Below are 25,535 nucleotides of genomic sequence, written 5' to 3'. Positions count from 1 at the left end.
CATTTGAAACAATGTGCCTAGAGACAGAAAACCCACTGGTACAGAATTAGTTCTATTCTTCATCATTTACATGCTGTCTCAAAGGTATATTACAGTATAATTCAAACCACAAATTTCCTGAGGTTCACAGAATTCACAGAAACAGAATGCACCATTTGGGTGTGTGGGCTTTTGTGCTGACAATAAGATTTATTTTTTTGTGCAAGAATCAGATTTGCGATGAGCAGTTCTCTAGAGTTTTTGTATTGAAACTCTCCAAGCTACCTTGGAAAATCCACAGAATCATTTCATTAGTAGATGAATCTCAGAATTAAAGGAGTGCTTGAAGCTGCTAGAGTTTGTAGCTTTCCATATAAGGGTTATGGTGATCTATCTGGTTATTCCAGAACCAAGAACTATATTAACTTTTTTTTTTTTTTCATTTTGCTTTAATTAGCTAAGGGGAAAGTGGATATCTTGAAAAGAGATAGGCATCTTTAAATACAGGAACTTCCTGATTGCTGCTACTTTGGGAAGTGTTTAGACTTTGTCACAGTGCCCATGCAGTGCACTCAGGAGAGAATGGGCAATGAAACAGATGTAATGCAGTAAGCATGTGACCTATGAAACACACATTTAACACCCACTTCATCTCCTTAAGTTAATGTCTTTTTGCACAACGTTTCCCATAATCTTCACGAAGAGGATCAACTTTACCATCTCCCATTTGTCTTTTATTTCATGGATGTTGCCTGCTGCAAGATGTGGAGAGCTCAAGCAAAGGCAAAAACCCAGTTTTCAGGATGTGCCTCTGTGGCTGGCTTGTATTGAAAGCACTGATCTGCTGCCTCTGTGCTGTGTGCCTAATGTCTTGCATAAGGCACAGGTCAGCTGGAGATGAAAACAAAGCTGTAGATGCATACATTCGTTCTGTTTTGTATATTTTGATAACATACTATACTGACAGCACAGACATATGTCACTGCCCATAAATCTTCATCTGAAGGCAGGTGAGTATAGGAAGGAAAGCAGCAAGAAAAAATCTCAGCTCTGCAAGCTGCCTTCCTGGAAGAAAAAGATAAGGTCCAAAGAGGACAAAGGAAGTTGCCAACTTGAACCTAAGAACTTAAGAATTTCCAGTAAAGGTTGATCTTTCACCCCATGATTTTCTTTTACTGCATTAACCTGTCAATATCATCTGAAGTCAGGGTCGTGGAACAGAGGGAGCTGTAGCACCATGCCTCTCCATGCTCATCGGGTGTGGTAGGGAGCGTCACCTGGGGTTGTATCTGACATGTTTTTCCCAGCCTGCCCAGTCTACAACGTGAACTTGAGATGGAACTGGGCCTGAGTTATATTTAACACTTTATTCAGCTTTGAAGTGGCTAATGCATTGAAATAAAATTGTTTTAACTATAATCTTGTGTGTGTTAGGCCCTGCCACTTCTTTTTACATATCCTCACATTTATCACCATCAGCTTTAATAGCAAGGAAGGGATATTACTGACATGACCATAGATGTCACAAGGCCTTACCACTGTACCTTCTCTTTCTGTTAGCTCCAGCTATTGCCCGATCACTGTCTACCCAGTCATACACAATAACGCCCCATTACAGTTGGAATGGTTTGTTAAACTTTATAGCACTTAGAAATGCTCTTGAAGCACCAAAAATGTTTTGATTCAGAATGGAACATATAATACCTGCCAAATTTGCAGGTTTGAAACCACTTCCAATAAGAATTAAAAAGGCCCTCTTCACAGCTGAAATAGGGCTATCAATACTTGACTTGTCTGCCCATGTGAAATAGCGGGTTCTTTTCTCTGACGTCGCAATTTAGTTTAAAATAGCTTTGATGATGACAGGGTACATGCGAGTGATAAAACCATAAAGATGACAGTCTAATCTTACAAAGATGACCGATCACTGATAAGAGATTAAGTCACACAACATTTGAAAAACCAGATTATCTGTCTGCTAGGATGGTGTATGTGTACACCTCCTGCCGAGCCATGCTGAGATGCCAATGACATACAAAGATACTACTTCTTACAAACTAGAAATGCTTTTCTCAAGCCATTGGGTTGAAAGGAAGAAAGCGAGTGAGAAAAAAGAAGCTCTGATCTTATAGTGAGGTTTTTTTTTTTTCTGTCCAACATTCACTTTTCAGGCTATTTAGATGTACAGCATATAAATAATTTAGAGACACTATAAAAGGATCTAAATTAGCCAATTCTGCCCTATAATTAGCACTCACAGCTATGCTGGCAATGGGTGGGTGATTATTAAACACCTTTTATTATCAGTTTTATGTACTACAATAAAAATGAAAATTATACTTACAAGAATTATTAGGCATGCTGGTCCTATAAAACTCCATATAAAGTTATTCTTTGTGCTGAGCCAACATCTGAAAAATAAACAGCACAAAACATCTTGAATTGTGCAAGGCTGTTGTGATTATTGCATTCTCACATACATTGATTTGAACCCAAAAACAGCAACTTACACTTCTGTGGTGCCGTAGTACTTGTATCCCAGTGCAGCAGAGATGCCAACTACCACAGCTGGACTTACATAGCCGAAGACATAGAAATTCTTGTGCAAGAAACCCTTGTTATAGATGACTCCCACAACTATAAGGTAGAGGTGAATGCCTTCAATGCACATCCATGCAAATGCAGCTAGAAGGAAATAATGGAGTAATCCAGCAGTAATTGAACAGACGAGCTAGAAATTCAACCAGAGAAAAGCAAGAGTCACAATTCTATTAATATGTCTCTTAATATTGCAGCACATGCACAGCAATCTAGCAATATTCAAGCAATACAGCAGCACATATGTAAGGCTGATTGACAAGATCTTGGCCTGTACCTACAAGCACATTTGTTCATTAGTGTTTTCTATAACAACTGCTAAAATAAAAAGATGACATTCAACTTAAAATCAATGCATGTCTTTCCAGAAAAACTGCATTAACAAATTGACAAGGTTGATCCCATTGCTACACCTGAAAATCACGGTTACATAATTTGCTGATTTAGATGAAGCCTATTTTTATAATTTTGATAGCAACACAAATAAGCTTTATGAGCAATTATTTCTAAAGGAACTTTATACAATGAAATGTTCCTAAGATGATATTGCTCAATCAATATTGTAGTGCAGCCTTAAGGATTGCAGTTCATGCTTTTTTCAGGTAATTTTAAATCCTATTCAGCAATTTATGATATAGCTTTCTTGATAATTTATGCATGATTTAATTTACTAAAACTATTCTGAGATGCAAGAACCAACAGTCCTACTTGTACGAAAAGTAACATAGATTAGTCAAGACTTCATATTTAGGTAGCAAAGGCCCTCCCACCAACAGTGCAACCTTGGAACTGCAGCTCTGACCTGGCTTTTAGGAAAAATTTTCATCACAGAGAGCCACCAGCATTGCTCTAAACAGCATTCAACAGATGTGAAAATGTCAGGCGCACTTAGACCACAGTCAGTTAAAGTGAGAAAGTTTAAATGAAACTCATGGACCAAATTCAACTTGCATCAGCTCAGATGACAGCTCTATTTCTATAGATTACAGCAAGTCCAGGTGATCATTTTATATTTCCTGTTACTTGATCAGGAAGTCAGTATCACTAGGCTACTATATACTGGTAAATATAGTACAAAATACTGGAAGTAAGGGAAGATGGTATCTCATACTGTATATTTGCTTTACAACACAAACTCGAGACACAAGTGAAACTACTCACCTTATTATTGTTCATATTAATTCCAATCAGGAAAATAAGTTCTGCCAGGAAAAGGCTGCAGCAGAGGTTTTTGTGAATTGTTGTTCTAGTGCTTTGAATTTCACTGAAGAACCAGAATGTAAAAATGCACATGGAGAGGCAAATCAACGAAATAATTATTCCTAGCTGAGTGATTCTTGTAAGAATGTTATAATTTGTAACACCCTGGGGGAAAATTATAATATAATATTAAAAAGAATAGCTTTGTATGTTCTCAAGAAAAATTGCATTCTATAATACAGTTTTTTTCTTATTTTGAACAAAATATTAATAAATATGTTTGCAGAGTTACAGTGCAAATGCAAACTTTGCATAATCTTAAAAGCATTATGTTTTTGATTTTATTTTATTTTTTTGTGGGGGGAGGCAGATATAACATGAAAGGAAATTAATAATGAACTGTATATTTTCTGGTTTCTTAGCAAAACTTTATTAACACCAGTATCTCGTAATATGATTTAAAAATCATATCGTTTAGTGAATGACAAACACACTGGCAGTAGAACATATATTAATGTGGCATGAACATTTTCTAATATAAAAGGACTTATCACAGCAGTGACTTAGATAAGCAAAATTGAATAAGCATCTTACTGAACTTACAACATGATCAAAACAAGACTCTGAAATAGCAATCATTTCAAACAAATGCTTTTCCAGATACCTAACAGGAATGTTCTCTAAAGAAACACAGGGTATTTTAATATTGGTTGTGAATATTTTTGTATAGGAACATGGTTATGTTTGCTGCTTGGTATTCACATAAAGAATCTCTGAAATACCTGACTGTGCATCAGCATAAGGATAGCATTCAGCTAACCAGAAAATGTATTGAAGTTTTTCCTTCACTAAATAAAGGACCAAAGATTATCCTCCTCCCATTCTCCCTTTTCCAAATAACATATAAGTACCGGCAAAGGTCTTAAATGTGAACTGAAGGCTTAGGATGCTATTTAGCAAGCAGGAAACAGCCTCTATCAGCATGAAATTCACAGTGTGAGAATACTATCTCAATACAGTATATTCATGCTAATATTCTGCTTGCTGTCAGTTCTGATACTGTATAAAGTTGCTTTCTGAGACAGGACACAAGCTCCTGCAGATCCCCATGTGGACTCTGGAAATCTATGGGGCTTCTTAATGTAAGAAGGATAGAAATTGAGTGGTCATTCTCACAGTTTTGTTGTAGTGAGCGTCTATGTTTGATAGTCATAAACTTCCTTCCTTTTACTGTTGATGATGCTCTTCTGATAATGCTGTTGCAAACTCTCAGGAGAGCATTTAAAGGAGATTTTTAGATGCCAAAGTTAGACAAATGGGTGGCAAAGCTTTGCTCGAGAGAAACTGTAGGTCGTATGACCACTAATGAAAGCCAGTTAAATCCCATGGCAGTCTTAAAGTGTGATTTAAAATTAAAAGCAATGCACCAAAAATAAGCACAACAGACTGTGTATTGGGAACAAGATCCTTTGCTACATCACTGCTCGGCAATACTGCAGAAAGGACACACAGAAATTTAAACACATAGGGGAAGAATTTTGTTTGCCCAGTGTACAATAAATTGTGTGTTTGTTGAATAAATAAGTAACAACCTAAAGGCAAAAAAGTACATAAATTGCACTGCAATAAAAATATAACAAATGAAGATAAAAGAAAGTATCGAGTAAAACAATAAATTAAAAGGGCACTTACAACAGAGCCACCTGAGGACATCAAAACAGCAAAATGAGTCAGATGATTACATTTGCATGAGATATGAGTGGAATTGGAATGCGTCAGCTCACAGCCTTCTGTAGCCCAGTTGCCATTCATTGTGTCAGCTGAGTAGTTCCAAAATGCACATTTAATATCTTTATCTGCAGTCTGGAACAGAAACAAGATGTTTTACTGATGGCAAAAAGCAGGATATTTCCCATCAAGAGACCTCTCTTGCATTACCCACTGCAATTCATTAAAAATTCCATGTTTCCATTGGAAGGCTGGGAAACAAAAAAGCACATTGGTAAGGCCTATTCCAAGCAATTAAAATGTGGCTTGGAATGGAAGCGCTTTATTCACACAGTTAGCACTTCACCAAACATGCAGGTTAATCAGATTACTGAACCCATTTGGCACTTAGCAACGTGTTAGAATTTTTACCTACTGGAAACACTGTTATATATGCCCCTGCACCTGCTGAACATGGACTAAACCCCAAGGTTACAGTCACATTGCTTGTAGTCCCTTTCAAATAAGCATCTCAAAACCTGAAAGTTATTCTATGCATTTTACAAAGCAGTCTCAGAGAAAGTCAGGGTCATATCACACTTGGTATATCAGGTGTGATGACAGCAATGAGTAAGACCATTAATATTACTTATTACTGATAGTGCATATATACACTAGTCAAAGATCAGCTCTCCATTGTACTAGATACTGTATAAATATATGCAAATTTATAGAACGCTGATCTCTATCTCAAATATTACAAGGCAAGTAACAAATTTAAAACCTACATAATCAAGGTTAACACCTCACCCTTCTCCCACCTCCCTGCACAGAGTCATTTTCTTGTTGCCTTGCGATATGTAAGATGATTCTTTACATACAACTGAAGCTAGCAAAATCTATGTAAAAGTAAAAATCCCAATTACAGAATGATATATTCAAATTTCAGAAATAGCAAAGGTGCTGTGCTATGGGTTCTTCTATTACCTTTTAGGCAATTGTTAAATTTTTGCTTTAATTTCTTCTTTTTTTGCAGTATATATGTGTAGCCATCTGATAAACTTTCAAGAAAAAATAAAAACCTAAATATAGAACAATCAGGAACCAGTAATATTGCTTCAGACAATTGCATTTTATTCATACTGCAGCCAAACAAAGATGGCATTGCTGCCTTTACTTTAGTAGAACTTTCTAGCAGTATCATATTCAGCACTGAAGATGCTATATTTGAGATCATTATTTATTTCTCTGATAGAAGTAAACTCAAAACAATAGCAAACAACAGAATTGTGTCTGAATATATCATACACAGCAGATATGGTTACATCACACACAATAATTAGCTACTGTTTTATTTTGAAGTTCATAACATAAAAAAAAAAAAATCTTACCTTGGTGTACTTTAATGTAAATGTTATTTTCTCGAGCTCATACAGCGTAGGTGGATTTGAGCTAATTGCAACAGCTATAACTGATGAGCTTACTGTCTGTCTCTGCTCAGAACTATCTTTCGAGGAGCGGTTTTTAGGCGATGAAAGCAAAGAACCAATATTGCTATACCGCAGAAAGACAACTGCAACAGTGCCTATCAATCAAACAGACCATATTTAGTAGTTTGAGGTTTTTTATAGACGAACAAAATTGAAGACATTAAGGAAACAATAAACAATAGACATAATTACTGTTATTGCATAAAATATGCAAACCAGATGGAATCTTTGTGGAATACTTATAAAAATGTTTTAGAGACAATGAAATATAGCTTTATTTAAAACAATGTAACCGCCATTAGAATTAAAAATGTGTTCACTTTGGAAATTCTAATTAGATGCACGCATACCTATTTTTTCTAAACTAATATATGCGTGCTGCTGTTCCGCAATTGGCTTCACGTGTGTTATCAGGTCTCATAAACCAAGACAGCTAAATCCTGGTGCTCTCTAAAGCATGTGGCTTGCTTTGACTTTCATTACAGTGGAAACAAGGGGGGAAGGTGCAATGGGAAAAAGAAACCAAACGTATTTTGGGATGTAGTGCTGATCAGAAAAGTCACACTTTTCTTCCCTGTACCACAATAAACTACACTTCTGGATGCTGATAGGTAGTGGGTCTCAGATTAGCTGGAAGATTAAGACTTAAAAGCATTTTTTGGTGTGTTTATTGGTTTAGGTGCATTAACTCTGGAGCTTTTTAACCACATTCATTTAATTTTAGTACTGGACTATTGCTAGTTATAAGACATTTCTATAGCGCTCTGAGGTCCAAAGTCAAATTCAGGACCTTGTTGGTTTTGGTCCTGGGGAACATGCGTTCTTGCATTAAGGAGCTGCTCTCTAAATAGAAAAGTGGCACTAACTTTTGGAGTGACACAGAGTTGGGGACTGATCATCCAAAGTCAGAGAGCAGATCTATGGCTTAGAAAGGGATAAAATTCAGGTCTCTGATATCAATAATCAGTGTTAAAACTTACTGGTCCTCCCTGTGAGATAGTCATTGTGTAAATGATGGTAGAAAAATCAGTATTGAGAACAAGAAGGGGGTAGGTGAAATGGTGATAAAAGTGCCTTGACTCTGTAGTTAAGGCTACAGCTAAGTCCTAGTACACTGCACACCTGGTTGTTTACTAGTGGTACAGTCTATTCCAGGAGTTTATTAACACCCCTGCTCTTTAATTGTTGTCTCCTACCGTTGGATTGATATTCCTCCTTCTTCTTTGGGGAGATCTTTATGTAGTCTCCTTCTGTGTATACATGTGGGTGAATGTGTTTCACATGGTGAGAATCAAAAACAAAAACCTTGAGTGCTGCAAAAGAAGAAAAATACTGTAAAAATCACATTATCCATTACGTCTAAGATAATATACAGTTGGATTAATAAATGTGCTACCAAATTGTATAATTACTGTAAATTTCAAGAATATATCATTGCACCAAATATTTTTAAAAAAATGCTATTAATACAGCATGTTTGCTTGGACTTCTGATTTTGTTATTTCTATGCATACATTTTGCTTTCATACTTTTTACTCTTTCCATGAGAAATATAGTCTTTTATTTACCTTGCATTAAATTAGGCACTGGAAAGAATAATATAGGTTACTTTAGGAAGAGCTATTGCTTTATTAAAAATGCATTTCTGAAAGGAACCACAAATCACAATTATAAAGAGCAAAACATAAAATTCTCTACTGAATAGTAAGTTTTGATAAAAGCCAATTTTTGAAATGTATATATTTTATAGTTATCTATCCATACTACCAAATGCACATTGCATAAAATAATGATGTGTTTTGTCAAGAAGAAAACAAACAAGCATCACCCCTCAGAATGGAAACTGCATTAGAGGACATTGAGCTCTTTACTCAGTTCATTATAGTGCTGAGTTTCCGTCACCCAGGATGGGAATAAAAAAAAGTCAATCAGGCCTTTTATAGAAAACAGAGCTAAACAAAAACAAACAAATCTAAAACTTGACTGATGGAGGAGTATCACTAAGCTAACCATCTGCATTGCTTATAGCACAGCACACAAAAATAATATGAGCTATTCAATAGACCAGCTGTCAGAAAATGTTTGTCAGGACATAAGAAATATTTTTTTGTTGTTGCTGGAGTTTTGAAAAGCATACAGTTCAGGAACTTTCACTATAAAAAGTGTTGGAGAGAGAGAGGTAATGTTGTAGGTCCCAAAATACATGTGTGAGATGTGTACGAGCCTCATAGAAAACATATTCATGCTGAGATATGATAGAAAACAATTATAATGTTTGCAGCCCATATGGAAAAGACCTCACAGAACTACCTATTTTGGAACTAAAGCAAGCTAGAAAATGATCAACATATTTCAATGTAGATATTCCTTTCCATTCTTCTAATTAGCTTCTTTTTGTCACTTTGGTTGACTGGTGTCAACCGATTCCTCTCTTCTCTCCATCTTCATGGATTCTGCTCCATGGTCACAAGAGAGCCTGTGCCTCAGACTGGTGGTGGATGAAGAGGAGCTTTAGAAGTAGCTCCCAGCAGCATTATGGATCTGCTGGACACCCAAAGGTGCTCTAAACTAAAATATATCCATAAATCTTTTTCCACAGTGCTTATGTCATAGAACAAATGTCTTCCTGTTTTCTTTCTTTCCTTCTTTCTTTTTTTAAAATCTCTTTTGCTAATTTAGTTTCAGAGAGGTGAGAGAGTAGAAATCTGGTCAGATCCAGTTTGGGTACACTCCAGAAACCAAAAATACATGAGTGATAATTGCCAAAAGAATCAACAACACTTGATTACAGATCTTCAGAAGGCCTTAGTCTGCTTCTTATTCTGTAAAAAAAGTAAAGCTCCCATAATCACAGAAAAATGGGTAAGAGCCGGTATGAAGAAGTCAGTAGGCAGGGAGAAGGTTGGAAAGAAAAATAGTAGTTGGAACTACTACTCTGAAATTTCTCTTAAAATAGAAATTTTCTGAAACTAAGGCCACACAAGATCTAACTTCTGACCTTTATTCCAATTTTTTTTACATTACTTTCACTGAACCAAAAAGAGACACAAAGTTTTAAAGAGCAAATTCATCTTTTGCTACTGTTTCTATGAATTTAAGATATACAAGATATTTTTGTGCATATAAGATAAATCCAGATTCACTACAAAAGTGTAACTATAATGAGAGACTGAAAGAGAATCTGAAAGGATAGCTTCCTACAGCCTCTCAAGTTTTTTTCTGGGCTCAAATGTTCAATCTTTGAAAATTATGATACTTACACCAAAGGTGGGGTGTTAGTTATAAAACTCATACAAATTAACACCTGAGCGTTGCACGTAACACCATTTCTAATCTCTATAATTGTGCTGAAAAACTCCTCAGTGTAATTCACATCTAAAGTATACCTTAGATTAATTTTCTATATCTTACCTATGTCACTTGCATTAGCATCTAGCTGTGTCGTCTTTTTGAAGTTTTGCAGCACGAGAAGTGTTGCTTGTTCTGCAGTATGCAGCAACTTAGTCAGGCTCTGTCTTTGGTTATCAACAGGAAGCTCTTCCCAGATGGTGATTTTATCTTTTTGTAAAAAATTGTTCACAGTGTTAACCAAAACCTGTAAGTAAAAGGATATTTTAAAGACTCATACACTATTTATAAAGAGAAAAGCACAGCTTTAAGGCTCGATCTGCTCACGTTAATGGTTGTGTTACGGAGCGCTTCATTGTCAGGAACTGAGTACTGCATGGTATTGAGTGATGAATAAGATAATGCTTCAACATATGAAATCACATCTACAGGCAAAAGTGGTCCCAGAGTATTCCTATTAATTTCTTGCAGCATCTCCAGGGGTGTTTTTAAACGTCTAATCTGAAAAATACAGGAAGGCACATATTAATGAGAGAAATAAAGTTGTATTTCTGTGAGAGAACATAAACCCAATGCTAATAACTGATTTTTGTGAATTAACAAGAACAGAAGGGCATAAAAAGAGGCACTACTTGAATCAAGAGTTTAACATAAAAAGCAATGAAAAACTAAGAAAAAAAAAGTTATGACTGGTATAACATTAAGAAGCAAGTATGGTAAAAAAAAAAAAAAAAAAATCGCCTATCACTACACCCTTATTTATTTAATTACAACTGCAGCTCAGTTTTATTTAGCATAATACTCCAAAGTGGACTAGTAAGTGTGCACAAATAATTCAATGTCAATTGATATGTTAACTAAGAAGAATCTTTTCTGTTAAAATTTGCCTGAAGAAGTGGGAGCAAATGGGCAGTGTTTGAGCATTTTGTGATGCTTTTTTTCCAAATGCAGATTATAAAACATGCAGTTTAGGGGAACTGAATTTATGAGCTACAAAAATATACTTACATAACACAGTTAGTTTAAAAAGTAATATGTTAAGAGGGTGAGATGTACATTAAGATTGCAGTGTCATGGTTGAATAAGAAAAGAATTCATACTCTACAATACTGAAATCTAATGAGATGCTATCAATCCAAGAAAAATCCTCAATATGGGATTTGGTAAGATCTGTATTCTCTGCTGTTGAGTAGATTTTGTGGAATTTGCTTTGTCTTTGATTGCCTCTGTACAGAAGTAGAACACAGGCTAAAAAATAGGCTAAAATCTGGTACAGCTATTTACATAAAACAGAGATATTATTTTATTTTGACTTTAGTATAACTACGTATTTAAAAAAAATCTTACAGAAACATCCTGGTGTTAGCATTCACCATGTCTTTGCAAGTAAACATTGGAAACATGTTAATATAATATACTATGCCACAGATTAAAACAGAAAGCATTTTAAGAAAATAGTCAAATAAAAGCTTTTAATTCTGGTAACTTGGTCAAATTGCTTAATATAAAATGCGGAAGTATATCATTGGTTTTAATTTATTCATGTTTACGTTTCATTTATCCTTTTAAATCAGACATTATTATAGTTGTAGACTCATTAATTCATTATTTATTCATTTTTATTTGCATCAGGAAACCTTGGTTTCTGCTGAAAAAATTCTAGAGTCCTAAGTCTGGCTCTATAAAGTCTGTACCACTTTACATATTAAGTTTTGAGGAGCGAATATACAAGCATACCAGGATGTTATAGCTCTTTTGTGGATGAAGGTCTGCAATGAGCTAGCAGTGTGCCCTGGTGGCCAAGAAGGTCAAAGGGATCTTGGGGTGCATTAAAAAGATTGTGGCCAGCAAGTCAAGGTAATAATCCTCCTCCCCTTCTACTCTGCTCTGGTCAGGCCTCACCTGGAGCACTATATCCAGTTCTGTGCTCCCCGGTACCAAAAAGACAGGGATCTCCCAGAGAGAGTCCAGCAGAGGGCCACAAAGCTGGTAAGGGGCCTGGAGCACCTCTTACTAGGAAAGGTTGAGCAACCTGGGTCTATTGTTCAGCCTTGAGAAAAGAAGACTCAGAGGTGATCTTATTAATGTTCATAAACATCTTAAGTATGGGAGTCAAAGGGATGTGGCCAACCTCTTTTCATCAGTCTGTGAGGACAGGACAGGCAGAAATGGCCATAAACTGGAGCATAGGAAATTCCTCACCAGTATGTGAAGGAACATCTTCACAGTAAGGGTGATGGAACACTGGAACAGGCTGACCAAGGAGGTTTTGGATTCTCCTTCTCTGGAGAGACCCACTTGTATAGCTTGCTGTAGGGGGCCTGCTTTGCAGGGGGATTGGATTTGATCTCTAGAGGTCCCTTCCAATCCCTACAATTCTGTGATTCTGTGATTCCATTTTCTATTTTGTCATTTGTTGACATTACTTTTGTGAGCAATCTTGCTGCCTTCCACTCTGAACAAGCAAATAATTGCACATCAGCACATAAAGCAATGTGTATCGTCAGAAATTGCAGAAAAGAGTTGAGTGATTACCACACTTCTCAATTTTTCATGCATCCTGACTTACTTTGCTGGAAACAGAACACATAGATTCCCAGCAAGTTATTACCATGATTTAAACATATAACTCAGTTCAAATAATTTGAAATTATTTAAAAGACTTCAGTAAACATGTTTAAGTTCAATTCTATGCTTCAAGCATTTGTTGAAAGCTCCTTAAGAACAATTCCACTTGATGTAACAGTTTCAGACAGAAACAATTAAAGGATTTACAAATTAATCTATAAACCAATGCTACTTACTTCTGCTAAAGTTTTATTAACGTGTTCTGTTACACAGTCTTTGTATAACTCACACTTGGCCTCTGGATTTTCTGTAAATTAAAAAAACAAACAAACACAAATCTAATTATGTATTGCAGTTCAGTTGATATCCAATATACACTGTAACAGCTCTTGTCTCAGTAGTTCCCCAAACCACTGGCATTCTGAACCCATTCACATGCACCCCAGCCTCAAACTCCCACCTCCAAGGCTTGGCCTTGGCCACAGCTGCTGCTCACACAACACTAAAGCAGCAATGGGCTGGACCCTGAGCTTTGGCTTTGCTTTGGAAGAGAGTCTGGCCCTTTTCTTTGGGACTTCCACCCACAGGAGAAGTTAAAAAACAGCTTGAATTTATACAGAGAAATACAGATTTGATGACTGTAAGGAGACATCCATTATTTCAACTGGGTTTCAACACTGTTTAGTGAAAATACATTTATAAAGGATTCTATTCCCAGGAAATGTAGATGTGAATGCCTTGCCTCTTTTTTACGTCTTGCTGATTAATCTAACTGAAGATAAAGAGGCACTGGTGGGTTTCTCAGAAGATGTAGCTCTATAATAACACATAAACCTTTATAATATCATGTACCTTGGCAGGAAGTGCCATCATTTGGCTTAAACTGCAATTTTCCTGTGGATGGTTGATAACCTTCCTTACAGGAGCAGTTAAACCCTCCATCCACGTTTTCACATTTTGCATGATCTCCACAGGCAACAGTTCCTTCATTGCTGCACTCGTCTACATCTGCAAATATTGTGAGAAATTGAATTTTTTATTAAGTATTTACAGACTAACACCTTGCTGCTTTGTTGATAATAGCCCTGCATACTGCAAGCAGTTTCATAATAAAATTTCATGGAAGAAAAAAAAGTGAAAACTAAAAAGGGAAACTAAGTGACAAAACACCTGCCAATTATAATACTTAGGGATTAGAAGGATAAATCATAATTGATCATATTTTCATACCACACATGTTTTACTATATAATACTGCATTGTTCATATTTTAAAACCATGAGCTTAAATGTTAATTCTATCATAACGAAACACTCGGCATGATGCAAATTATCTGAAATCCATTTTCCAGAGATTAGACTAAACAGATTTTCTCAGCCTTAGTATTCAGTTAGAAAAGAGAAAGAAAACATCAGTCTTTTGTTTTAAGTCATGGCTTTAAAAAGATGCTACCAAAAAATCACTCTATCTATCTCGTTAATCTAAGATCTAAGCTCTGTGCCTTTAAAGTGTTCACTAGGTCTTCTTTTTTTAATCCAAAGGTAGAATGCATGTGCCTAACATGGTTTTTGCCCTTCTAAATAATTTGCTGCTCGGTAGACACATTCAATAAACAGGTGGGACACTGTCCAAGAGCAAACCTGATGAATTCTGGTAAGAGAATCCATGAATTGATCAATTTAGGAGGTCTGTGTGCTGCTGCTGGCTGCTATAGGGATTATTTTGCATTAGTTGGCTGGCTGACAGTAGAGATCAAATAAACTCAATGGACTCACTGGAGAACGTAAAGTAGGAACAACACCAAATAGTTTTCAAGAATGAAGTAATGGACTGTGAAATACTGTGTTAGAAAGGAGAAAAATGTGAGCACTTTCGGGACAGGTATATTTGACAAAAAGTATTGAAAAATGAAGAAGTGACACATGAACAGATTTAAAGGAGCATAGTGAGAAGAGGCTGAGAACTTAAGGTAAAGCTGGAAAGGGGAAATAGATGAACTGGAGATATCCAAGGAGAGGAAGACAAACTGAGTTAAGAATTAGGATGATGATGAATTTGGGTAAGAAACTGGTGAAAAAAAGAACTGATGAACTGATTATTGGAGGATATAGATACCTGAATCAATAGGAGGCCTTTGTGCAGTGAGACAGCTTCTAAGAGCAAGCAACAGAAAACAGACACAGGAGACTGAAAATGCACCACAAGTATACCGGAACAATTTTTGTGCTCTTGTTTTGATCTAAAATTGCTGATGGTTTTCAAAATGGTATAAAACAAAAATGAGCAATAATGTTTGTGATACAAGGTTGCTGGAGAATCAGAAATTGTGGGAGAATAAAAAAACACAGTGCATGCCTGTGAATGGATCCAGGGACTACAAAAAGATGTCTGAAAGATACCTGTCAATCTCTCTTTTAGACATTCTTTACTAATGGCAAAAGAGTCTCTATAATCAGAAGAATGATTTTATTATTGTTTTTTTTTTTCTAATATGAGGCAACTGTAAACTGTGTTTGAACTTTTAATGGAATACCTCAACATTTCCTATATACACATGCTTTTTCTTGTTTTATGCAATTCCCCAGCTCCGTTTTCTGCTTGTAATCATAAAGCTCTCCCTAGCATTCAAGATTTCCTGAGGTTCCACAGCTTGCTTTCACATCCCTATTTTGCTCACTGAGCAATAGCCCTGCTTTGCACCTCTAAGGCTGCATTTTGAAGCAGCAGTTCAGATGCTCCCCTTGTAGAGCCACTCAAATGCCTGTGCTGCACAGGAGAAGGATGCTGGGATCCCACTGCCCCTCCAGCACAACCACCTCTGCCCTCCGGGGAGAGCTATGGAGAAGGCTATGTTTGGGTGAGTGGGAAAAAGCACGAAACTTACACAATGGGGTTAAATTACTATTATCTGCATTAGGGTTTTGGGTTGCTAATTCCTCCAGATGCAAATGTTTCTCTTTAATGAGCTAAATTTGTTTATCCACATTATCCTGTGGCCTCAGTACTTGTAATCATGGGGCCAGCTATATTTTACATCAATGAAAAGTGAAGAAAAGTGGAGAAAAAATAGGATACAGTGTTACACATAGGCTACCACATAATTAAATGCTGTTATTAAAGATAAAGGCTAAAATTCCTACTCCTGGCATTGAAATAACTTCTCACACCAGTAAATTATAAATCCCTTTTTGAAACAAGTGCCACTCAGTTCCCTGCTCCATGACTCAGTGTGAGGCAGACAAACTTTGAGTGACTTGAAGTGCCAAGGGTGAAAAACACGACAATAACAGTAACAAGAAAACACATCAGCCTTATCCCAAGATTTCTCTGGCCTTGTCAGCTACAAGAAGAAGGACATGCATGTCTTAATGGGAAATTCAGTAAATAACACAGTTCCAAAACACCAGAAAATGACAACAACCTTTGCTAAAACTTAGAATGACTTCTAAATATATAAATATTTGAATACTGTCCAGATTGCCATTGCTAGCTATCCGGTTGCCATGTGATTTAATGTTCCAAGTGTTTCAAAATTATTATGATAATTTCCGTTCCATGAATCTAGTTTGATAAATCATTTATTTGTCATTATTGGGCATTCATACAAATTACTCATCTTTTTGTAATTATGTCACGTATTAAGTGTAATGGAGATTTTAATGAGAAAGCAGGATTATCCAAAATAACAGCAGAAACTCAAGCACGAAAACACATCTCTGGCAACAGAATGGCTATTTAAAGTCTGATAGAGACACCCCGTTGAGTATATGCAAATAGATTTTCTGCAGTTCAGTTGCCCATATGGAATGAGTCCATATCATGCCTAACTAATTTACTGTTTCCCAGAGAAAAAATCTTCTGGATGACAAAATTGAAAGGCAATATGCCTGATCTTGAAAGGTAGTAATCAGCTTCATATTCCTTTTAAATCAATAAGATTTTCAGGGACAATCAATTTGTTACAATTGCAGCCATGTTGCTTTTAAGTTCCTGCTTTGAAATACTCTGTTGTAGTTCTAGGTTTTTGTTTCTTTATATTTTGTACTTATGCCTTTTTTTTTTTTTTTTTAAAGAGCATGCAATTGTTGGATCGCACACAAACAGCTTGCCAGTGCTTTCAGCAATTCATTTTCACCTGAGCTTTCAGGCTAGGACCTCAAACCATCCTCCTTGATCTACTACAAGAGCTGGAGTGGGCTGCCAAGGCTTGTGTGTGCAGTCTTCACAGACAACATTCCTGAGCAAAGGTTGAAGAATAGCAGCTTTTTAAACAGAAGAGCATTTGCCATAGCTCTGCAAAAAGCCCTGGCTTTTTAGTAAATATTCAAAACAAATCCCAAAGCTGAACTTTGAAGCTTTTATAATAGCTCCAATCAGAAAATGATATCACCAACACCACTTAGGCTAGTGTGAAAAAAGATTTATAACCTTTTATTTTATTTCTGTGCTTTGTCACTCCTCATTTACTGCAGCAGGCAAGGAAATTCCAATTAAATTAAAAGTACTGAGAACAGTTATTATGTTCAGTCTGGCCAATTACTGGATTGTACCTACATCGCTTTGATTCTTCACCAGTCAGTCAAGACAGCTTGATGTCTACATTATACCTTCTGCTTATTAGTAGCTTGTGAGTGACTGAAAAGTCCATTTGCAAAGGACTAAATGTCCCTCCCCATGTCTCCATACTGTAGAAGGCAGCATCATACATAAAGTAGAAATGAAAAAGCTTAACGATGGCTCAGGTAAAAGAAAGGTTGGCAACGTGGTATAATGCCATATCCCCCACCTTACAACTCTCCTGTCCCAGTAAAGGATGTGATGGTGAAGGGCTACCTTTCCAATAGCCTCTGAAGAAGCTGACAAAAAGCTGAAGAGACCTAGTAGTGTGTTACTGGAAAAGGCTGAGTGGCACAGATGTCACTTTCATTTTAAATATGGCCATTTTCATGTTTTTACTTTAATGACTGGGACAAAAAAAGGTAGACCTTAACCAAAGCTTAATGTTCAATACAATGTGAAATCTAAGGAAAAAAAAAAAACCACATGGCTTTTACAAAGTAAATAGATTTCTTATTCAGGACAACAGAAAAATGTCTTCACAAATATCATATATCTCCATTTCCCTTCTTCTCTGTCTTTTTCTTTCCCTCCCTTCCTACTCTCCAGTTTCTCCTTTGTCAGTATACTTTATTGTCATCTGTTCACCAATTCTACCTCATAGCATAATGAAATAGTGCTGACAGTACAAAACCTAACATTCTGGTGAACTGACGTTTCCCTAAGTTCACTTTTGATTTACTACCTTGAGATTTATAGTTGCTTTGTAGTTGGAAGATCAGTATCTGAAGAAAAGAAGAATACACATGTATGTATATGCATGTAGGCTCTGAAATGCACTCAGATACTCAGTGGTGTACAAACTTTTACCACTGGGAGCTTCATACAGGTTTAATGGCATTCGTCTATAAACAAATAGGTTGCATTATGTTGCACTCTCCAAAATTCCACTGCTGTATTTTAAGGTCATTTGCACATACATTCTATATGAGGATATAAATTTTAAAAAGGAAACTTAAGACTCTACAGATTCTGAAATTATTTGGGTAGGACGGATATTTGGTAGCTTTGCCTTTTGATTTGTACTGACTAACTTGCACTGTGATCAGAACTGCAACCTGGTGTAAGCTTCAGCTGCAGATAGAACAACCTGGATACACTACTATCAGCTGCAAGTCATATCTACTACCTATAACAGCAGGTCCGTTGGGTACAAAATATCTTATTAGAGCTTCCCTGACTGATAAAGTGGAAAATTAATTGTGGATCAAAAGGTTGTCTTAAGGACTTCCTGCTTGGTAAGGTAATTGATACACTCATTTAATGAGAAAAGGTGCCCACAGGTAATTTTTTTTTTCAGTGTGAATTTTAGAAGCTTTCAGCTCCTCCCATACGGATTTTCAAAATAAAAAAAGGGAAAGCAGTTAACTAACCCTTAGTAGAGAATAAAAACAGGTTGGTCGGCCCTGTAAAGAGAAGAGGGCAAAAGAAAAAGAAATTAGCAAGCTAGTGGTAAAAAGCGACACAAAAACAGTCAGAGAAATAAATCTGAAGACAAAAGTTCTGAAGCTGAGGAAATGTTGTAAATGGTAAAAATCAAAGCGTGGACCAGAAACCATGAGAATATTTACAGCTCAATGTGCTAACAGTCTCAATCTCAGCTAATTTACGGACAATTCATAGTGGCTGGGTAAAGCAGAGCTCTTTTAGATGGATGTGAGCAATGGGCCAGAAATGTTGATTAGATCACTTTCTGGCTTAATATGCAGCCATTCTGCTGTTATTAAGAGCAGTAAGAAGAAGAGAGGTTGTCAGCACTCACAGGCTCACAGGAGACTATCTAGAATGAGACACAGTCAGCATAAAGGTGTAAAGGGCAATAGATTTATTTCTCATTTTCCCATTCCCTGAGGACTGTTGCAACATATAGAGAAAATTACCAGAACTTTGAAAAAAGAGAAATAGTTATAGTTCTTCCATTCAAAGAAAATCCTAAAGGATTGCATAGATGTTCAGAACAACAACAACAAAAAAACAAACACCACATTTTTTCCGGAGAACTTTTCTTCCCCTGTAATCTTGAACACAATCCATTCAACTGCTATAGAAACAGAAGCTGATGGATAGTATGAGAGGTAGGATTACTGATCTTTTTCATTGCTTTTGGTTAGATTTGAAAAATTACAGAAAATATCCAAAACAGAGACCCCAAACAAAAAGATATTTGGAGTACAGTAGGTCATACATGTAAGGAATTGTGTTGGTCAAGGGCAACCTGAATGCAGAATGCTTTGTTTTAAGAATACTACCAGCTTACTCACAGACCAGTCAAACAGTGGCATAAAAGGCTGGATTTTTCTGTATCTCCTTAACTAGATATCTATTTTCTAAAACTATGACAAGTGGATGAAAAAAACTGAACACTGCATAAAGATTGAAATGTTACTGAAAACACTGGCAGCTGCAGTATTATCAGTAAGAAACATTTGCCCAAAAACTAGAATATTAATTTTGTAACAGTCCAAATTGTTGGAATTTTACATTCAGACTCACTCACAAATCTAAATGTGTTTTGCTAGTTTTCTATAATTAACAGAAGCAGTAAGAGAAGAGTGACAATGTAAAACTAGTTGGAAGACATTAATAACTTACCTACACAGGAGGTTCCATCATTAGGTACAAAAGTTTTTTGACCATTGCTGGATTTGAAACCAGGTGCACACATGCAGAAATAACTTCCCACAGTGTTTGTGCAATTGGCATGCTCTCCACAAGGCTGAGTAGCATTTTCACATTCATTATCATCTGTCAAGACACAAATTATGGAGAAATACATTTGCATTTGCAGATTTAAGAAAACAGTGAAGTAAAAACTTAATTTGGCCTTCAGTATTTTATTTATATAATGTTTGAATGCTGAGCTGGCACTGTTTGTACAGATATCCCATTGCCAAGGATATAATCAGGTGTTCAGCAGCTCTTCTCTGCCCTCATCCTGAGTGAGCTAATAAATGAGAAAACCAATGGGGTACTGAAACAAATATCTTGCATATTCAGCTGGAATAAAGGATTGAGTCACGTGCATGTTCTGCTATAGTTGATTTGATAATATTTTTGGTACCCATAATGATCTTCACAAATCTACAGGTAGAAAATCACCCTAAGGAAGAAGTAACCCACTGCATTCATTAACATTAAAACAGACAATATAGCTAAATTGAATTTTTTTTTCCTGGTTTGTTGAAGACTATCTTTGGTATTTCTCAGCAGTACCAGACAACAAGCTTACAAAGTGTGTCTTACTGACTGAATCATAGAATGGCTTACGTTGGAAGGGATCTTAAAGATCATCAGACTCCAGCACTCCTACTGTGAGCAAGGTTGCCAGCCACTAGATGACTGAGCTGTCATTTTTTCTTAGTTATCCCAAAGATCTTAACAAACTAATGAGCAAGACTCCCGGCTTGATCTTCACATCTGCTTATCAGACTGGGAATAATACTCACAATACTAATAATATCTTTCCAAATAGCCCATTTCTCCCCAAGCACCTCAAAACTCTGAAGCAAACAAACAAAACTCAAACAAGAAGACACTGAGTTCTCTATTTTCTACATCCTGTGAAAGTAAAAGAGTTAAAGGCTTCCTGAAGTCTGCTGGGATTTTGTTCCTGTTCTCAAGTCAAAGGTACTCGTAACATGATGAATGACAGGAAAGAATTCTAACAGGGAGAGAAATAACAATTTATTGCAGAAGAAGAACGATTAAGGAGCATGACAGGGAGAAGAAATATGACTTCAGAAAAGATGCCCAAGGATGAATTTCAGAAAGGTGCTTCTGCTTCCCAATGGCCAGTGTTCTCACAAGGTGTTCTCGGAGATAGGATACAGATAAGTGTAGTGTCGTGTAAGTTAGGGAAGTAGTAAGATTAACATACGTTAAGAGCTGTAAAGCATTACAGGAATAGATTTCTGTAATGTAACTTAGTCTCAACTCCCAGAGTAACCCTGGCACAGGACGCTTTTCAGAACTGAAGTCTGACATAATTTTGAATATTGTTCAGTTGACTCAGAGGTGCAAATATCAATTCAGAATGGCAGCTTTCCTCAGGGGAATTTGGGTCAACAGTATTAAATGGATTAAACTCATTATAACTAAAAGTGAATGTAATTTAATGAGGAATCCAAGTATAAAAGGACTCTGCCAACACGTCAACAATATTTATTTTACAGCTTTGGCATTCATGAAAACACAGGAGAGAAGGTATATAATTTGGATGGAAGGAATGGTAAATCTAAATTAGTTTAAGTGAAAGTAAGATAGAGGGAAAAGTGCTTCATCCAACATATCCCCATGTATATGGGAATATGAAAAGTCCAGTTTGGCAAATGGCATTGGGAAGGCATTATACTTACTAGAAAATAACATGCATTGGCTTTGGAAAGCTTGTGGGATAGAAGGTGTGGAAGCTAAGTGGAGACACTGATCACTGCAGGTCTTTACTCAAAGTAGGGGAACAACAGAGCTGAGGAGATAAGAAGTACAGAATATATGCAAAATCTCCCCTTTTGGATTTGTCTCCTAGGATCTCAAATATAAGAATCAAAGTCTTCACACTCAGCACTACTACTTTTCAAGCGTGACAAACTACTTGTAGAAAACATTAAAATGAAACACACGATTATCATCAATATCATATTTACAACTCTGTTTAATTAACTTTACTGGGTTATTGTTGTTTTTCCCAATATTTAGGGTATATGTAAGATTGGTGACTAAATTGACTTAGAATACTTATTGAGAGAACCTCCGGGATAGGCTTGTCTTACTTTTCTAAGAGTAAACAAGTCTGTTCTACAGCTAACTTAGAAAACTATGTTGTTTTCAGTAACCGAGTCTGATGCACTTGTCAACACAAGCTTGGGTGAACCAGATGTGCTTTACAGTCTTTATTCACTGATGGTGAGAGCTAGCATAGCTGCTAGCATAGCTAGCATAGTCACTCTACATGTAGTGTTATCAATGTCAAATAGAAGGATATTCGCTTAGCCTTTTCTTCAATGCAGTGATTTTGTGAGTCTTTTGTGTTTTTTGTTTGTTTGTTTTTAAAACCTAAACAGAATCATAGAATCATTAAGGATGAAAAGACACTAAGATCATCTAGACCAACCATCAACCCATGCCTGTGACAGCTCTAGACCATGTCACTACATGCAAAATCCACTCTTTTCTTGAACACCTCCAGGGATGGTAACTCCACCACCTTCCTGGGCAGCCTGTTCCAATGCCTGGCCTCTCATTCTGTGAAGAAAATTTTCCTAATATCCAACATGAACATCCCCTGCAACGGCTTATGACCGCTACCTCTTGTCTAATTGTATAGATGAAAGAAGTGGGAATGCAAAGGAAACATCTTTTATGTACCAGAAAAAAGAAAAATACAGGGCAGAGTCCGCACATGGCAAAAGTTAAGGAAATGTTTACCTGCTTCAGTGGCTCGAAGCCAGAGAATTGGTAGGATTAAGATTTTTGAGGAGGAGGGACATGATGTTCTTGTACTCGTAGCATTCTCATTAATGAACATGGATCACAGTTTCATCTCATGCTACAGGCTTTTTCTCCGGTTACGTACAAAATATGCACACTGTACAAGATCAACAATTAGAAATCATACTATGAATTGCTCAATTTGGAATATGTAGACAAATGCAATAAGGTAGTCAGTCTTCTATTAAGAAATACTGAGACGTATCAAGTGACTGAAAATTCTACCACATTCAGAAAGGGTAGCAATTTTATTCCATTTTCAGAAAGAAATAATAAGATGCTTAAATTATAGAAAATGAAGTCCAGCGCATCTTTACTATGGCATGATTCCCAGACACCAGCTGTACGTACTGTCAAGGACGTATGGTCTTGTTTATTATCACATAATTTGAGAAACATCAAGAACATCTGAACAGAATAATAGAATCTTAAATTGTAAACACAGAAATGGAAATTTTAAAGAGTTTAGTTCATAAGCAGTTTTCTTTTTGCTATTCCCATGATCTAATCTAATACTGAGCAGACCATGCTGGGGAGTAATTTACTGACCATATCCTGCTTCCATTGAAATTAATGGTATTAAAGTCACTGACATAAGTTGGCCCAGGATGGTGCTCACTATGAAAAACTAGCAGATTAATGAGAAAGGCAAGCAAGGGAAAAAGTCAAGGAAAACTTTTTATATTCAGTTTTACTAAATAAAAATTATTTAAATAATCTGCCTGACTTCACACAAAATATTTTACAACATTAAAACTGATGAATATATTTTAGTTGTTGATATAGGCAAAACTTTTTTTTCTTCTTCAGATAACAGCTAACGTGAAGCTTAGGGGATTGAAGATAGTTTACAAATTTTACAGAATTTACAGTACTATTGGATTTGTGATTTAAGGGAAGTCAGGAAAAAAAAAAAAATCCGAAAGGATTTATGGACAGAAAATTTTCTAACAAACATTTTTCCACTGAGAGGGTATAGCTTCAATGACAACAACACCTACTTTCTTGCTACGTGATTTAATTATGGCATATGCATTCACAACCAGCACAGACAACCACTGAACACTGCAGGCAGTACTCAAGGAACGCACATTTCTTTAAAGATTTATTTATTTCTTCTTCTGATTAAAAAAACAACAACAGAAAACAGAGACTTCTAGAAACAAGACTGGTCAAATGTCAAAGTTAATTACTGTGCACCGAAGTGTTGGTAGGATGCTTACATAGCACAAGTGTAAAATAAAACTAATTCTCCAATTCCACCTTGAAAATGCAACTGTGTATTTTACTCTGCATAAGTGTAATGTGGCTAGATCAAACTAATTGATAGCTGCATGCAAGAATTTCTCTACTGGTCTCTCAAAAATGTAGAAGGTTCTAAAAAGTAAGGGGGGTGTGTGTGTGTGTGTGTGTGTGTGTGTGTGTGTGTGTGTGTGTACACACGTATATCTGAAAAGGTGATATGCTCCTTCCAAACTTTTGAACTGAGGTTGGTATTTCTGTATTAAAAGTGTATGAGTAATTACTATGAGAACACAATTGATTTAGGATTAAGTAGCCTCACATGGAAGTTCATGTATTGATGGAAGTTCTTGTTCACAGAGGAAGCCAAAGAGGATTGTTGTTTGAGGGGGAAAAACAAAAAACAAAAACAAAAAAACCTCTTTTACATCACATACATAATATTGTTCACTGAAAAATAAAATGTGTATGATTTCTGGTTAGCATTTACTGAGCATTTCATCCTTTTAGAAATTTAAAAATGTATGAAATTAAGTGGAAAAATGATTTGTGGATTTTAAACCATGATGCTGTTGGAAACTAGAGAACTATGACAAGATTTTTAGGAATAAAGCATGGAGCAAATTACTGAAATCATACTCCACATCTTTCCCAAAATGCAAGTTTCACCCTTTTGTACATAGTATTTCATTACTGGGTAGTTATAAAATTACAATCTACAATAGGAAAACTCCGGGACAACTACAGTTACAAAATGACACCATTTGTTATTATTGTGACAAGCACAAGAGAACACTTTGATTTATCAACTCTAGATATAGGATTTCTGTAATGCTGTTTACGTATTTTACATGAAAAAGTGTCACAAGGGGAACTTATGGCAGTGAGTTTGTCAAACCAACAGCCTCAAAGGATTACCATTGCAGTGAGTACCTTTCCATGATAGACGTTATGATGATATGATGACATGTAATATGAAGAATTAGTTTTGGGGTGAAGCCTGTGATATTGATTCACAGTTGTACAGCAGAATGGTTTTTTTTTTTTTTCTTTTTTAAAATCAATTTAAGAAAACTATTTCTCCCTTTAATTAACTAACAAGCAAGGCTGAAAATAGAGTAAGCTGGGCATGTTTGGTCCTCATCAATCCATGTAAAATCAGATTTTTAGAAAAGTGAAACTACATATCAGGAATATATTCTGATCTCTCTGGCAGGTATTGAGTTAAGTTGACAGCAGCCAAACTCATGGCAGTAAGCGATGATGTGACCTAACTGAAAAAAAAAAAAAAAAAAAAGGC

At 36.1% G+C, this 25,535-nt stretch overlaps 1 protein-coding gene across 2 annotated transcripts in view; it reads right to left on the bottom strand.

The window, feature by feature from the left end:
- Positions 1–25,535, bottom strand: part of ADGRL4 (adhesion G protein-coupled receptor L4) — a 75,129-nt gene that overhangs the window by 15,999 nt on the left and 33,595 nt on the right. For both annotated transcript variants that reach the window (XM_090146458.1, XM_090146456.1), the window contains exons 4-14: positions 20,099–20,251; positions 13,743–13,898; positions 13,127–13,197; positions 10,650–10,823; positions 10,386–10,569; positions 8,171–8,287; positions 6,876–7,069; positions 5,470–5,640; positions 3,739–3,942; positions 2,490–2,710; positions 2,324–2,390 (exon numbers count right to left, since the gene is read on the bottom strand). In XM_090146458.1, coding sequence (XP_090002584.1) covers positions 2,324–2,390; positions 2,490–2,710; positions 3,739–3,942; positions 5,470–5,640; positions 6,876–7,069; positions 8,171–8,287; positions 10,386–10,569; positions 10,650–10,823; positions 13,127–13,197; positions 13,743–13,898; positions 20,099–20,251 — 1,712 coding nt within the window. The remainder of the gene's footprint in view (positions 1–2,323; positions 2,391–2,489; positions 2,711–3,738; positions 3,943–5,469; positions 5,641–6,875; positions 7,070–8,170; positions 8,288–10,385; positions 10,570–10,649; positions 10,824–13,126; positions 13,198–13,742; positions 13,899–20,098; positions 20,252–25,535) is intronic.

This window comes from Phasianus colchicus, chromosome 9 (assembly GCF_987193195.1).
Source record: "Phasianus colchicus chromosome 9, bPhaCol1.hap1.1, whole genome shotgun sequence".
In the NCBI taxonomy this organism is placed as follows: domain Eukaryota; kingdom Metazoa; phylum Chordata; class Aves; order Galliformes; family Phasianidae; genus Phasianus; species Phasianus colchicus.
The sequence above is the reverse complement of the archived record's forward strand: the minus strand, read 5'-3'. Positions and strand labels throughout refer to the sequence as shown.